This window comes from Colletotrichum costaricense, assembly GCF_030867565.1.
Source record: "Colletotrichum costaricense strain IMI 309622 chromosome Unknown Scaffold_21.1, whole genome shotgun sequence".
NCBI lineage: Eukaryota > Fungi > Ascomycota > Sordariomycetes > Glomerellales > Glomerellaceae > Colletotrichum > Colletotrichum costaricense.
The window spans coordinates 521076-534395 of record NW_026848250.1 but is presented as its reverse complement, the minus strand read 5'-3'; the positions used below and the strand labels follow the sequence as shown (position 1 = coordinate 534395).

At 52.0% G+C, this 13320-nt stretch overlaps 3 protein-coding genes across 3 annotated transcripts; 1 reads left to right on the top strand and 2 right to left on the bottom strand.

Moving 5' to 3' along the window:
- Positions 1-921: 921 nt before the first annotated feature.
- On the top strand, positions 922-1578 carry CCOS01_14691 (isochorismatase hydrolase; the record flags this gene model as incomplete). Its single annotated transcript, XM_060462834.1, has 1 exon — positions 922-1578. The coding sequence occupies one exon, from the start codon at positions 922-924 to the stop codon at positions 1576-1578; it is 657 nt and encodes a 218-aa protein (XP_060306665.1).
- A 445-nt stretch (positions 1579-2023) lies between these two features.
- Positions 2024-7369, bottom strand: CCOS01_14690 (uncharacterized protein; the record flags this gene model as incomplete). The annotated part of the gene is made up of 4 exons (XM_060462833.1): positions 2024-4091; positions 4150-4500; positions 4552-7143; positions 7200-7369. 4 exons carry the CDS (start codon positions 7367-7369, stop codon positions 2024-2026), a joined length of 5181 nt encoding a protein of 1726 aa, XP_060306664.1.
- A 2337-nt stretch (positions 7370-9706) lies between these two features.
- On the bottom strand, positions 9707-12760 carry CCOS01_14689 (uncharacterized protein; the record flags this gene model as incomplete). The annotated part of the gene is made up of 1 exon (XM_060462832.1): positions 9707-12760. The coding sequence occupies one exon, from the start codon at positions 12758-12760 to the stop codon at positions 9707-9709; it is 3054 nt and encodes a 1017-aa protein (XP_060306663.1).
- Positions 12761-13320: the final 560 nt, after the last annotated feature.

Below are 13320 nucleotides of genomic sequence, written 5' to 3'. Positions count from 1 at the left end.
GCCCTCTTAAGAGACGAGGATGTTGACTATTAACTCACCTTGGGCCATCACTTCCGCTTTCTGATGTCTGGGGCTAGGGCTTGAAGAGCCACTTCGATAGAAAGGAAGAGTCTCGAGCATCTCGAGAACTGAACAATCTCGAAGCGGAACTTGCATGCCTTCTCGCTAGGTTGGTGGGGTGTCGTCGGCTGGTGGAGAGGATCCGCCGCAGTGGTCCTTGAGCTCGCTGCTGGCGCCTTGGAGACATCGCCTTGTTGGCTAAGTGGTATAGCGTCTCACTAGTACCTAGTGACATGAGAAGATCGGCGGTTCGATTCCGCCACGAGGCATGTAAGCGTAGTTCCTCCTCGGGAGCGATGATCTCTTTTGCATTTTGTGGTTATTGATCGTGCCTATGGTGGTCCAGAGACATTTGTGCTGAATGTGAGAGATACGACCTTGTTCGCTTTTTAGCCTTTCTCCAAATCTGTGATTGTGAACTTAGGGTGGCGGATATGCGGAACGGCATGTTATTCGCTTTACCCCACATGACTCTTCACGACGCTATTCAGCACGCATATCAATGAGACTTTTCGCCAGCTTTGCTGGTGATAACATCCATGCAGCGGGCCAGCCCGACGTGTGGTAACATCTCTTGCTTTCTATGATACCAATGACAGCCAAAGAAGGAGCCGAAATTGTCGCAATCGATTACCCTCTCTCACTCCCTGAAGTCCATTGGACGCCCTTTCAATGACTAGCCGAATTGAGAAGGGCGTCTTATTGATTTGATCTGTAAGCATAGTAAATAGCAACTACCATAATAAACCCCGATCGATCACCAGGGACGGTCATATCCCAGCCAGAAAATCATCAATAACAGGTCATATTGTTCTAATTGTCAAAACGATACTCAACGGCTGTCGAAGCTTGTCCATCACCATGCGTCACGCATCGACCACACCTACGGCGCTCGTCCTGATTGACATCCAAGAGGGCTTCAAGCACCCGACCCACTGGGGCTCATCACGCAGCACACCAACATTCGAATCCAGCGTCGAGACACTCCTCGCATCCGCACGCAAGTACAACGAAACCATCATTTCGACCCCGACCTCCCAAGAGCAAAAGCCAGTACTCATCCTCCACGTCCACCACCACTCCATATCCCCTACTTCCGCCCTCCACCCGACACAATACCTCGAAGGCTCGTCAACCCCCTCCGTCGCACCTCTGCCCTACGCTGCACCCCTCCCCTCAGAACCCGTCTTCACGAAGAACTTCAACAGCGCCTTCATCGGCACCACCCTCGAGGCGAAGCTGCGGTCCGCGGGGATCCGGCAGCTTATAGTGGTTGGGCTGACGACTGATCACTGCGTGAGCACTACGGTGCGGATGGCGGCTAACTTGCAGGTTCTGGGCGAGGATGGAGGGGTAGATGGTAACGGTGTACTGTTGGTGAGGGACGCGGTTGCGACGTATGAGAAGGGCGGGTTTGATGCTGAGACTGTGCATGCTGTGAATTTGGCTAGTTTGGATGGGGAGTTTGCGGAGGTTGTTGGTGCGGAGGAGGTATTGGCGGCGGTGTTGAGGTTCTGATTTGAAGTATAATGAAGATGCAGCAATGCCAAAAAGTCATCAAGAACCGATTCTGCTGACGAATTTTGGGAGGCATTTCCAGGATCTTGAATTAGATCGATATGACTTCTCGATATTCCACATGCCGCTCTTGTCGTTACACGAGCCTTTTGTTGTTGAACTCTTGAATCAAGGTGCTATGGGTATGGCTCTACGGTGCTCTTGGTGGACTCAAATCAGCGGCAAGCTTCTTGCAACCGTCGGTAAACTAGGAGATCTCATCACCCAATATGGTAAGATCATTGTCGAGGTCAATTGAGAAGATTCGATGTATTGACTGTACATGTACGCTTACCATGCGGTGGCAATCCAACTTTGGGCCCCCACCTCACCCCGGACCACTTAACAACTGCCTCAACTACACGCCTGAAGAAAAGTCCGAAACTACAGTATCGAAGTGCAGCTCTCAAGGCCCAACGCAGCCTTGAATTGGAATCACTGACCACTTTTCGGCAGTGAAGCTCAATTGCCCACGGCGTTTTAGTTCCTCAGGATCTAAGTATACCTTGTAACCCATGTTCTGCCGACCAAGGTTGTAAACTCGGAAGATAACATAGGCTGCGTGGCTGTTTTCTGTCAAGAATTGACTCTCCATCTGCACTTTCTTAGCTCTATCACACACCGTGGGATCTGTCTGGATAAAGAAAGGGATAAGAAGTAGACCTACTCTTTGATACTGAGCTGGACTCATGAAAAATGGCGTTTCACAAGGTCCAGTAGTTGCCTTGACTTCGATGAAGTACTTGAGGCCACTGGAAACCGAAGCCCTCGGTTGCTCCCGAAGATAACCCTTCTCGATGAAGAGAGCCGTCAGTAGGTTGCTGGTGTCTTGGTATACAATGTCTGAAGTCTCGTAACCATCCCATTGCGGCATTTCGGTATAATCTGGATGCCCTTTGACGAGATAGCGAATGCTACTTTGCCACACATCTCTAGAGAACTCTGGTAATAGTACGGGATCTCCATCATCATGCAAGTGGGAAAGCAGTTCAAAGACCTGGTGTTTCGGTGCCCTTAGCCATATATCCTTGAAGGTTGAGAGGTTGACAACGGTATAGATACTTACGAACAATTCGCCTGCCGCACCTATCCTGAAATCTCTTTCAAGTGTAGGTAGATTGCGCACGCCAAAATCCACGTAGTGGCCGGTGCCAGAGATACTGTCTTGCAGCTGGCTCATGCCGAATGTTCCACAGACCGGTAGAGTATTCGTACTTCTTCGTCCTGCGGCGACAATGTTCTTCAAAAGCGCAAGATAGCGATCTTCGTCCACAGAATGATCCTGAGAGCCACCAAATGACGACCTTTGTTGTGGAGAGAACACTTTCCCAGTCTCCGAACCCTCTGACTTGGTCAAGTTCGACCAGTTTGAAGAACTGGCACTCTCGCGAGTCTCGCCACCTTTGCGAGCTGCGTGTGGAGTTTCTGGTATCACGGCCTCGTCGCAATTGGCAACATCGACGGTGGCTATGCCACTGTCTGTAAGAGCTCTGCTGAGTAAGGAATGCGGTGCCAGCATGATGTTCTTGGTTGCGGTCAAACTCTCAGGCGTGAACTCTCCATGGTAGTTCATCATCCATTCTGCGAAGTTCTTCGGGAGTACGTTGGTGAAGATGTATTCCTGGACGTCCTTCGCGCGCGGTAGGTAGACCTTCAAGCTTCCCTCCCTTTCATCAATATGTAGGGTCATCTGCTTGCCTTTAACAGTGTGAACGGCACCATCGTGGAAAATACTGAGATTTGAAGAGATACCGTCGGTCTCATAAATCTCTGCAGACCTCAGCATGCTGTAGAAAGAATCCCTCTCTTTCTCGGTTCTACAACGTGGGCTGTCAAAGTGTGCCGCAACTCTGAGCAGAGCATGTGCTCGATTGCGAATCTGCCTTTGTGGGTTCGATGTTGGGGATGTCGCTCCGCCGCTGCAAAAGGTAGTCTCCGTGACCTGAGCCGAAAGATATCGGCGTCTCAGATCTAGCCATTCGATAAAGGGCCGAAGGCGAGCAACCTGCTCCAGTGTAAAGTCAAGAAGCCTAACCTTGTTCTTGAACATTGTGCCAAGTGACTCCCGATCGATGATGAAGAAATCGTTAAGGAAGTTTTCGGCTGTAACACGCCCATCTGGATAACTTACGGGAAAGATTCGAGCGCTGAAGATGTTGTGTGGGATGTCAGGCTTTGACGCCAAGCAATTCGACGGAAGCAATGAGTTGACAATCCATATTGACTCCTTTAACTCTTTCACCGCTGCGCCCTTAGCTGCAGCATCTTCCAACTCAGCGATAGCCATGGAGAAGTCCAAAGGTTTGACGCCGAGATGGCCCACAAAGAACTCTTCCAGTTTTTGGTAGTTATCTGTCAGGGATACCCTTCCTCTCAACCTCGCCGCGTTGGACCAAACGCATTGCGACGTCTTGTACCATAAAGAAGCATCGTCTGATGGGACAAGAATCAGAGCATCGTTCTCGAAAATTTCTCTATAGTACGCATATCGTCAACCCTCAAAATAGAAAATCATCCAAACGGGAGACATACCTCAGATCCACTTGTTTGGGTTCCGTCTTGCCTAGTATCAACTGGTGCAAAGCATGGTAAATCTTGCCGATTCTGTCAATGTCGCCACACTCCGAAGCCTTAAGTTGCTTCAACTCCTCAACCCAAATCTCGATCGTGCAATTGCCGATACCAACTGTCTCTTGGAACAAACTTGAGTATATGGACTTCATCGTGCTCGGCGCGCCTAGGAAGGGTTGATAGAGGCGATTCAGTACGTGCTTGGTGGCCATGCTTTGCGGCGCGTCCCATACACAGACCCCTGGCAGAACCCATTCGCAATCTCCCTTAGCTAGTGGTATGTGAATGAATTCGTTCTTGTTGAACAAGTTCCTAAGGGCGTCAGCACACAACATCTAGCTCAAGCTTAATATCCTCACATACCGTACGGTCTGCACTGCCGTGCCCCGGTTATCGCTTTCTGCGCATTGTATTTGGATATGTTGATACAACTTGAATAGCTTAGCAAGGCTTTCACGAGTCCAGTGGTATGACGATTCCAAGGATTCTTGTATAAAGAAATGGAGAATATCGAGAGCAAAGTCGAGGTCGTTTCCAGGGCAGCCGAAATTGAGATCCGAAAGCAAACCTTTCCACCGCTGCGGTATCTCATCATGAGTTTCGTTGCCATTGAGCCAAAGCCATGGGAAGAAGTCCACATCGTTAAGGAAACGGGACACCTTTTTCTGCAGCCTTTGTACAGGAAAGTAAACTACAGCCAGAGGGGCCGTGGCGTAGGGTATTTTGTGTCGGCAAAGTACCTCAACTTCACGGAGACGTTTAATGGTCTCGGCTGAAATGGTGCCCTTAGCTTGTGCTTGATACCATTGAAGTAAGCATTCCATGAACTTGTCTGGTCTGAAAATCCGTATATACTCTGCGTCATTCTTCAAAATCGGAAGAGAAGATGTTCTTGGTGCGTTGAAGTCAATGTGTGTTCTGAGGGACGCATGTTTGGTAAACCAAGTACGCCAAGAGACTTTCTGGTTTCCCGGTTTGAGCGGCTCCTCGCAGAAGTACAGATCGTGGGCGAAGACGGCATCGTGACCAGGTGCATAATCTCCCGCATTCGGGCCCGGATCAGTCTTCCGAAACACTTCTTGCGGGCCGTTTGTATCGTTGTTCGGAAGGTAGACTATTTCAATCAAGGGCTGTCGAAGTCTCAAGTGCTGGTCGAACACATAAAAGCACTGCAGTGGCTTTCCAGTCTTTGAGTCCAAATTCTCGGCCAGGTACAGAAATCTGAGGTGGTTGTTTGACGCTTGGAGAGTAACTCTCTCACGAGCTTCGGCATTAGCATACTGTTGCGCAATAGCCTGTTTTACAGTTTCCAACGAGGCAGATGTTACACCCAGAGATTCGAAAAGGAGGGTTCTCATCTCACTTTTCACTTCCCTGCAAAGAATATTTAACCCGACATCGACAGGAATATCCAGCCCACTGACACACGGAAGGTAGATTGGCCCCAATGAAGCGGGCCTCCAATAACCGCTCTCAAGAGGTATGAGGTCCATGTTCTTGATCCGCGCGGTGAATAGCTTACGAGAGCGGGCTTTGGAGACAGCAAAATGAAGAATTGCCGCTGTGTGGTCGTGCCAGGCATTCGTCGTCTCTCGGGACTTCATCCGCGACGTTTCTGAATTCTTCAGATCTGCTTCTAGCCATTCAAAGAATGTCTCGAACGTAGCGTTCTGTAGCCCGTAGTTTTTCAAGGTTTCGAGCCACGTGGCGTCATAGTTTTGCGAAATGACCTCTGCTGGATCGCCGTCATCTAAAAGTAGCTCATCGTACTCGTCGAACATCCCAGGAACGGCATAAAGAAGATCGCTCAACAATCTCCGGCCAGAACCTTTATGGTCATAGAAAGCGGGCGCATTCCGCAGCTTTGATCCGATCTCGTCGACCAAAGAAAGCCAGAATGCGTCCCAAGACCCAGTCTTCTTGTCCGGCAAGTAGGAGGGCCACGTGTATCGTAGAGCCTCGTGTTCGGAAAGCTCAGTGACTGCGATAGCGAACGCCTCAGCAACGCCTTTGAGGAGACCAATATTGCGACGGGAGTCTTTGACAATGTCTTGCCGACTAGCCTCGGTGACAAAGTCGGCTTGAATGAGGAAGTTGAATCCGACTGGCCTCACTGGGAGGAAAGCAAAGACTTCTTGAGGCTCGATGATGGGTGCGGATGTCTCGGAGATCGGAAAAGCAAGGATGACTTCGGACTTCGAGTACGCTTGGGAAGCCTCCTCAGACTTTGAGTAGGTTCTGTTTTCGTTCTTTGCCAATCCCTCGACTGTATGGTGAAAGGTTCGAAAGTGCTGAACGGATTCTTCGGAAGCCTCCTTTTCGGTTTTGATCTTCTTCAGAAGCACATGGCTGGGCTCGAGCCGAGTAAGGTCATAAGTTACCGAGGACGTTTGTTCCTCGTGGTCATCGTAGAATGCAACCTGGATTTGTCGGATGTTCCTCAGAAACGGCAGCATTTTTGCTTGGAGCGTTTCGAATTGAGACCTAATCGACGCGCGTGTCTTGGCCAATTCATATTGGTCTCCAGCATCGTGGAGATGGAGGGTGATTTTCGTCAATGGCGATTCAAGTTCCTCACTCGTCTCCTCCCATATAGGTGAAATCATGCCCATCCCCGAGTCACCAGGTTTGTGTCCGAAAGAGAACGAGAATGAACCCGACTGGATGTGCACTTTATGGGCAACCATGAAGACAGATTTGAAGCCAATGCCCTTCTCTCCGATGTAGCCCTGGGCACCAGTTTTGGAGCTCTGCCCAACGGCGCAGATGGCTTCGAGATTCTCTTGAGTGAACCCATCCTCGTTGCATTCGACCACGATCTTGCGGGGAAAGACCCGGAAAGACACGAATGGCTTGGAGCCCAAGCTTGAGGCCTTGGCGTATGTGTTGTCATCGGCATTCTGGAGGAGCTCGAAAACGAAGCGGGCCTTGCTGGAGTACAGATTCTTTGCGAGTCTGGCGATTGGCGGTTAGTATGTGGCCCCAAGGTCCAATGTCACCCAGAAACGTACGTGATGACGCTGGATCCGATCATCAGATCCTTCGAAAATAATGCTTGCTCAATCTCACGGCGCAAGTCAGGGTGAATTTGTCGCAATCTGTCTTCGGCCACATGGCCATGTTGTGTGGCAATGCTCTCAACCGCCTCTCTCGCGGCTTTGATACTATTCGGAGTAGCCATCGCGTAAAGGACGGGCCAAACCGCTTCTTGAGCCGAATGAAGGCAAACCGAGGAGGGGAAGTGCGATACAGGTCCAAAACAGGTTGAGAACTTCAGAGGAGATCAAGGGGGTTTTAATGTGAAGGAAAGCACCTACAGCTCAAGTAGCGAAGCCTCCTGCGTACAGTCTACCCCTCATCGACAGGTTTCTGAAAAAGACTGGAGGCTATCCAATGGACCATTTTGCATGTACTCCTTAAGCTTCCCCGCTGAGGTTTGCGCTTCAGATAGTTTGAGTTGGACAAGCGGCCTTGGGCAAATTATCACCTTGCATATGCGGGAGGCCAACAATCGCATCAACCAACCCGACAGGCATACAGCGCCACCAGGAAAATTCGGATGCGCTCTGATTTGATATCTTCCTCGGTTGTCTCAGTTTCGCACATGCAAAAGCACACCTTTTCAGTCCTATCGATGAACGCGATGAAACATGAGTTCAGCGTCACTATGAAGGATTAGTTACCGCTCCAGCCTCAACCGGGTCATACAGCCCGACCCGATACGCAATATCTAGAGACTCAACACTGTAACCTTTAGCCTATCAACGTTTTTCTCTCAGGTATGTAGGCGTAGACATTATCAAAAGAGGAAGAGACATCGTGAGTAGTAAAGCACCTGCACGATGAATCAGGTAGGTTGGCTTACTAGTCATGCGAGGATAACGAGGTGTTTTCAAGGACTTTGATATAAGCACCAAAAGACCACTACTGTTCCAGGGAAACCAACCGTGAATTTGACCCAAGAGCTGGTTCAAAATCGATGCGCATGAGATCTGGGCAGCACGATGCTTTACCTTGGCGGTCGTCAATCTCCTAAATCAACAAAGTGTTCTCAGCCTTCAACGAGACCTATCCAGCAACACCATCCCTAATTACCAGTTGCATATTCACAGACAAATACCACCCAACAGCAGAATAAGATCTGAGAAGGCTTGAATCACTGCCTGATCAACCCGAATCTGCCCCTCAAGTCTGCTATTCCCAACGAGGACAAACGCACGCAAGCCCCCGACGAAGGTGGGTTGTCTTCGTCTCCAGATTCTCATCTGTGAGTCCCTGTAAGGGTCGCTGTGGATGTTGCCTTGACATGATCTTTGCACAAGCCGCCATCGATCCTTTAAACAGGGGATTCCACAATACAATTCCTGTTAGTCAAGTAGATTTATGGCTGTTAGTGACTGGGGTTCCGTGACCTTGGACCATTACCAGGAGCATTGAATGGGCAGGTAGAGGTATCAACCCAGATTGGACAGCAATATCTGCTTTAAGCTCAGTTTCTAGAGTACCCCTTCACCGGATTTCGGTCTTGCCAAGTCTATAATTCAGCCGACGCCGCAACGTCTCAAATGATGGACATTCAAGCGACCTCAAAGGGGAAACTTGACTCTTGATACCCACTCTCCAGTGAGACCGTTGAGAAAACCGCCGCCTCCTTCGAGAACTAGCACGCCAAGACGTTGAAATAAAAAAACAAAGTGTCTCGGTTCATCCCTTCGGACAATGGCAACCTTATGTCTCACAATCTCGCAAATTCTCCTTCCCGTATCATAATCTCCAGTGTCTAGTACAACCAGCCACAGAGTAAACCTCGTGGCTGGCGTGGCGTTCGATTTCGAAGTCAGCTCCAATGATACCTTTAATACTTTCGGCATGTCACATAGAGAACCTAAGGCGCACTAGGTAAAGTTATCGCCAGGTCTTTTACCGGCCTTCTTGGCTTGAATTTGCTATGATACAAATCGGCTTCGCCACTGCTTGGGCTTTGGACCCGTCTCGTCTTCCTCCCACTGTCTCGTTCTTCTGTGCTCTGCTCCATAAATTCGGGCAAGAGTCAACAAACGTTTCCCAAACCAAACCTAAGCGCGGCCATGAAAGACATTGTTCATTCGGCCCGCCCCTTTATGTTCCGTTGTTTATATGTAAAATGCTTTGGGGTATCTGTTGGTACACAAAAAACAGTGTGACAAAGGAGAGAGAACTAGAAAGAAAAAGTAGGTATAATAAAAGCAGTGTGTGTATGCGGCAGGTCCCTCGTGATGGCCCCTCTGAAGGGACAAGAGTCGATGCCGCCGCCGATTGGGATGAAACCTTTTCCCTGTCTTTCTCAAAGGCCCTCCCATGGAAAACAAAAGAAAACGCCGTGGTTCCGACTTATCCCAAACCTGGACTGATTCCCCCGTGCCATGCAAGAAAAGTAAAATGTTTTGTAAGGAAAATTATGTGTTCCGTGAGTGGTGATGTTGTGCGATGCTGCCGCAACGTCCAGGCCGCGACGATGAGATCCGGTCTGCTTCGTAGATTATGTTGTTGTGTTGTACTTCTTTTCGTCCGCAGGCAGCTCGATTCCGCTATCGCGGTCCTGCGGATTGCTCCAGTGGGGCGACAGACTCCTCGGGGAATCTAACGGACTGCTCGGTAATGAGGTTGTGAACTCATCCTTCTGCCCCTTCTCTGCATCTTCGTTCTCTTCAAGGTATGCCGGCCGGAGCACCCGCGGTGGTAGCTCCACGTCGCTAGGGCGGACGTTGTACTCGAGGGCCTTCTTGCCTTCCTTGATAAGCTCCTCTGTCCAATTCAAGCATCTCTTGATGCTCACGTTGATCTTTTGGCTGTCGACGAGCAATTCCCGATGTTTCGAGAGATCCAATTGCAAGCGCTTCTCATCCCGAGTCCGGCGACGCAGGTCTCGTTCCGGATCCTCCTTGGGACTTGATATTGACATTGAATCCGTCTCGGAAAGCTCTGAAGACTCAAACATGGAATCATCCATATTTTCCTCCGCCTCCTCCTCGCTGAGATCCGACAAGTCCAGTCCTTCAATGCCTAGGCCTGCAGGAGTGGAGTCGGCAGAAGTCATCCGGCTCGACCCGCCCGAAGGAGGGACGGACAGACGTCCGGACCTTGATAGCCTCTTGTACCTCCTGAGTTCTGCCGTCTGCTTCCGCAACTGCTTTTCCAGCGACCTGTTGATTGCCTCGAGAGACGCGTTGGTGATTTCAAGATCCTGAACCTTGCGCTCTCTTCTCGCGTTGAGAACCATGTCGTTCAAGGGGTCTCCGTGAGATGACTTGGTCGGGCTGTGAAGGTCTTCGAGGTCGTTATCCTCATCAGCCGAATCCTCCTCTTCCTCTTCCTCCAGATCGTCTGCTGCCTGTATTATTGACGCAATCGTGATCGGCTGTTGCGCAAAGAAACTCGGCACTGTCGGAGACGGCAATTCGGAGGGCGTCGATGTTTGTGAAGCCATGAATCTGGACATGATCATGGCATCTGTCGCTGGTGCCTCTGATCCGACCTGACTTGCCACCTGTGAGAGCGTGTCGGTACTCGTCCTACGTTTATGTGACGGCGGCGCGAGCGGCGGAGGGCTAGTCATGTGGGCACGGCCAACAGTGTGAGGCGGCATGCTATTGCTCTTGACTAATGGTGCGGACGTCGGAGGTTGGGATGGCTTGTTTGGTGATATCGGTCGCTGGGCCATAGGGAAGCCATTCGCTGAACCTGCTGATGTCCTATGCAGCTTGCTCGACGCCGAAGTGACTGAGCCCGTCATTGATGCTGCGGATGAGGGCCGGAAACCAGGCTGTAGATTCGGAGCTCCATTGGCGTAGAAGAACTTGCTCGATGGTGGCTCTGGCGCCGGCGTAAGTTGCGGAGAGAGGGACGGTGCAAGCGACGGCGCCAGGACAGGCGTGAAACCAATACCAGGTGACGTAGGCCTGTTCTTTTCGACAGCACCGCCGTTGGCGTACATGAAAGTGGAATTTCGCTGCTGAGGAGCTAGAGGTCTGGGCTGGGCTTTGAGAGGCTGAGCTTTCGGTTGAGAAGCTTGCGATGGTTTTGCCTCGCTGGCGTAGAAAAACTTTGAATCGTTTGCATCGTTCCTGCTGCTTACGCTTGAAGGCGGGCTGAAGGTGACGACCTGTCGTCTCGGAGGCTCGAGTGTCGGCTGGCGATCCCACTCGTTCCTGTCCGGGTCCGGAGTGCCATTCGGGGTTGTGTTGGTACTGCTCACACGGCTCTGGCGACTGCCGGTGCGAGGTGTGATGTTATTCGCGGCGAGGAAAGGCGCAGGGCTCGTGAGGTCGTCCCTCGCACCCCCTCCATTGATGTGCGGTTGTGTGGGGTAATTTGTGTTGTTGTTACTTGTGTTGTCGTTGCGGCGACGACCCATGGGGGCGACGACCGGGGGTGAAGGTTTCGCAGCGACTTTCGGGGTCAGAGGAGCTCGACCGATTGCCTTTGCGCTGAGGGAAGGCATCGCTGGTTGGCGAGAGGTCGTGCTGCCCCCTTTCTCGTAGGGGGGCATGGTGGGTGTTGAGGTAGCGGAAGCGGACGCTGGTGATGTGCCGATTGTGGGCGACGGGGTAGGCGAAGGCTTCGCTCGCGCGGCGTTTGCAGGTCGAGAGGGGTTCAGGACATTTTGGTCTCGTGTGCGGAGGGGTGTGCGCAAGCTGGAGGACAGGGCAGGTGGCTGTCGTCTCGAGGTTGAGGATGGCGTCGACGTTGGGGTTGTTGCGGGCTGCGGTGCTGGTGTTGTTGTCGGCGTTGAAGTAGTGGTGTTGGTGGGAGGTGAAGGTGACGATGTTGTGTTTGGGCCGGCGGTGGTGGTGGTTGTTTTGGTGGTGCTGGCACTGGTGGCAGCAGCTGTGATGCGTCGGGGCCCGTTTATCGTTGGTGGGCCAGTGGCAGCAGCGGTAAGTGGCCGTGGTGGTGGGCGTGTGGTAGTGGTAGCAGCAGTAGCAGCGGCGGTAGGGGTGGGCGAGCGATCGACGGCGGCGGGATTGGTGTTATTAGTCGATGTGGGATTATTTGTGGTTCGGAGCTGGGCCGCCGTGGGTTTGCGGTCGACAGCGACGGCGGCGGGCGACGATGTTGCGGAGGTTGGAGCAGCAGAGGCACCAGGGCCAGAGGAACCCGAGGGAGCAGCCGATGGACGGGATGATGTCGTTGTCGTCGTCCCAGATGGTCTGGACGAGTTGGATGATGGACGATGAGCAGATGCGGCGGGGTTGATGCGGGTGGCGGGTGAGATGGATGGCCTGATGTTTCTCCTAGTTCGGGACGAGTCGGGCGTTTGCTTGCCCTGCTGAACGACGAGATGTTTTTGGTGTTGTTGGAGCTTATTGTTGCCCTGCTGCTGGGGACGCTTGGTATTGGTGGTGGTGGTGGTGGTGTGTGGGTGAGTGCCTTTCAGTGGCGGCGATGTCAATGAATCGCCGGCGTGCCTTGGTGAAGGTGAGGGAGACGGAGCCGAGGGAGCAGTCGAAAGATTGTTGTTGCTCCTCCTGCTGTTGTTGCTGGTGTCGCTGCCACCGCCGCCGCCAACGCCCACGGAGGAGAGCGCTCGCATTTTCTGAAGGGGCAGCACCTAGCCGTGGCTGCGGGTACGTACCTGCAGGTGCGGGTGTACGGGTGCGGTTGCAGATGCTGGTGCTAAAGATGAGGAAGTACCTCCCCCAGGGAGCGCTGCGAAAAGGAGGTGGTGGTTCGGGGAAAGGTACTTGACTGTGGTGCTCGAGACATTGGACGAAAGACCTCTGTGCTGGGACGTCCCTGGCGGTGCTTGGCTTCGTCCCTGGCCGTCTGTGTGTCTCTCTCTTGGACTCTGGAGTCTCTTGGAGTCTTTCTCTCCCGGTGTCCACCCCTGGCCCGGGCTGTCCCTTGGAAATTCTGGAAATAAACCTGAAGAAGGGGGGTCCCGCGCAAGGCCAATCTTGTCTGCGGTGTGTGCAGTGGGGTTGTTTTTGAGGGGGTCCCTTTTCGAAGGCAAGGTTGGGCGAGGGTTGTTGAAGAGCCTGTAATTCCGGTACGAGGCACGAATCCACGATGCGGTGTGTGTCGAATATCGCTACCGTTTCTGATCTCTTTTTTTCGGTTTTCGTATGCTCTTTTCGTGTGTGGCCCGGCGGT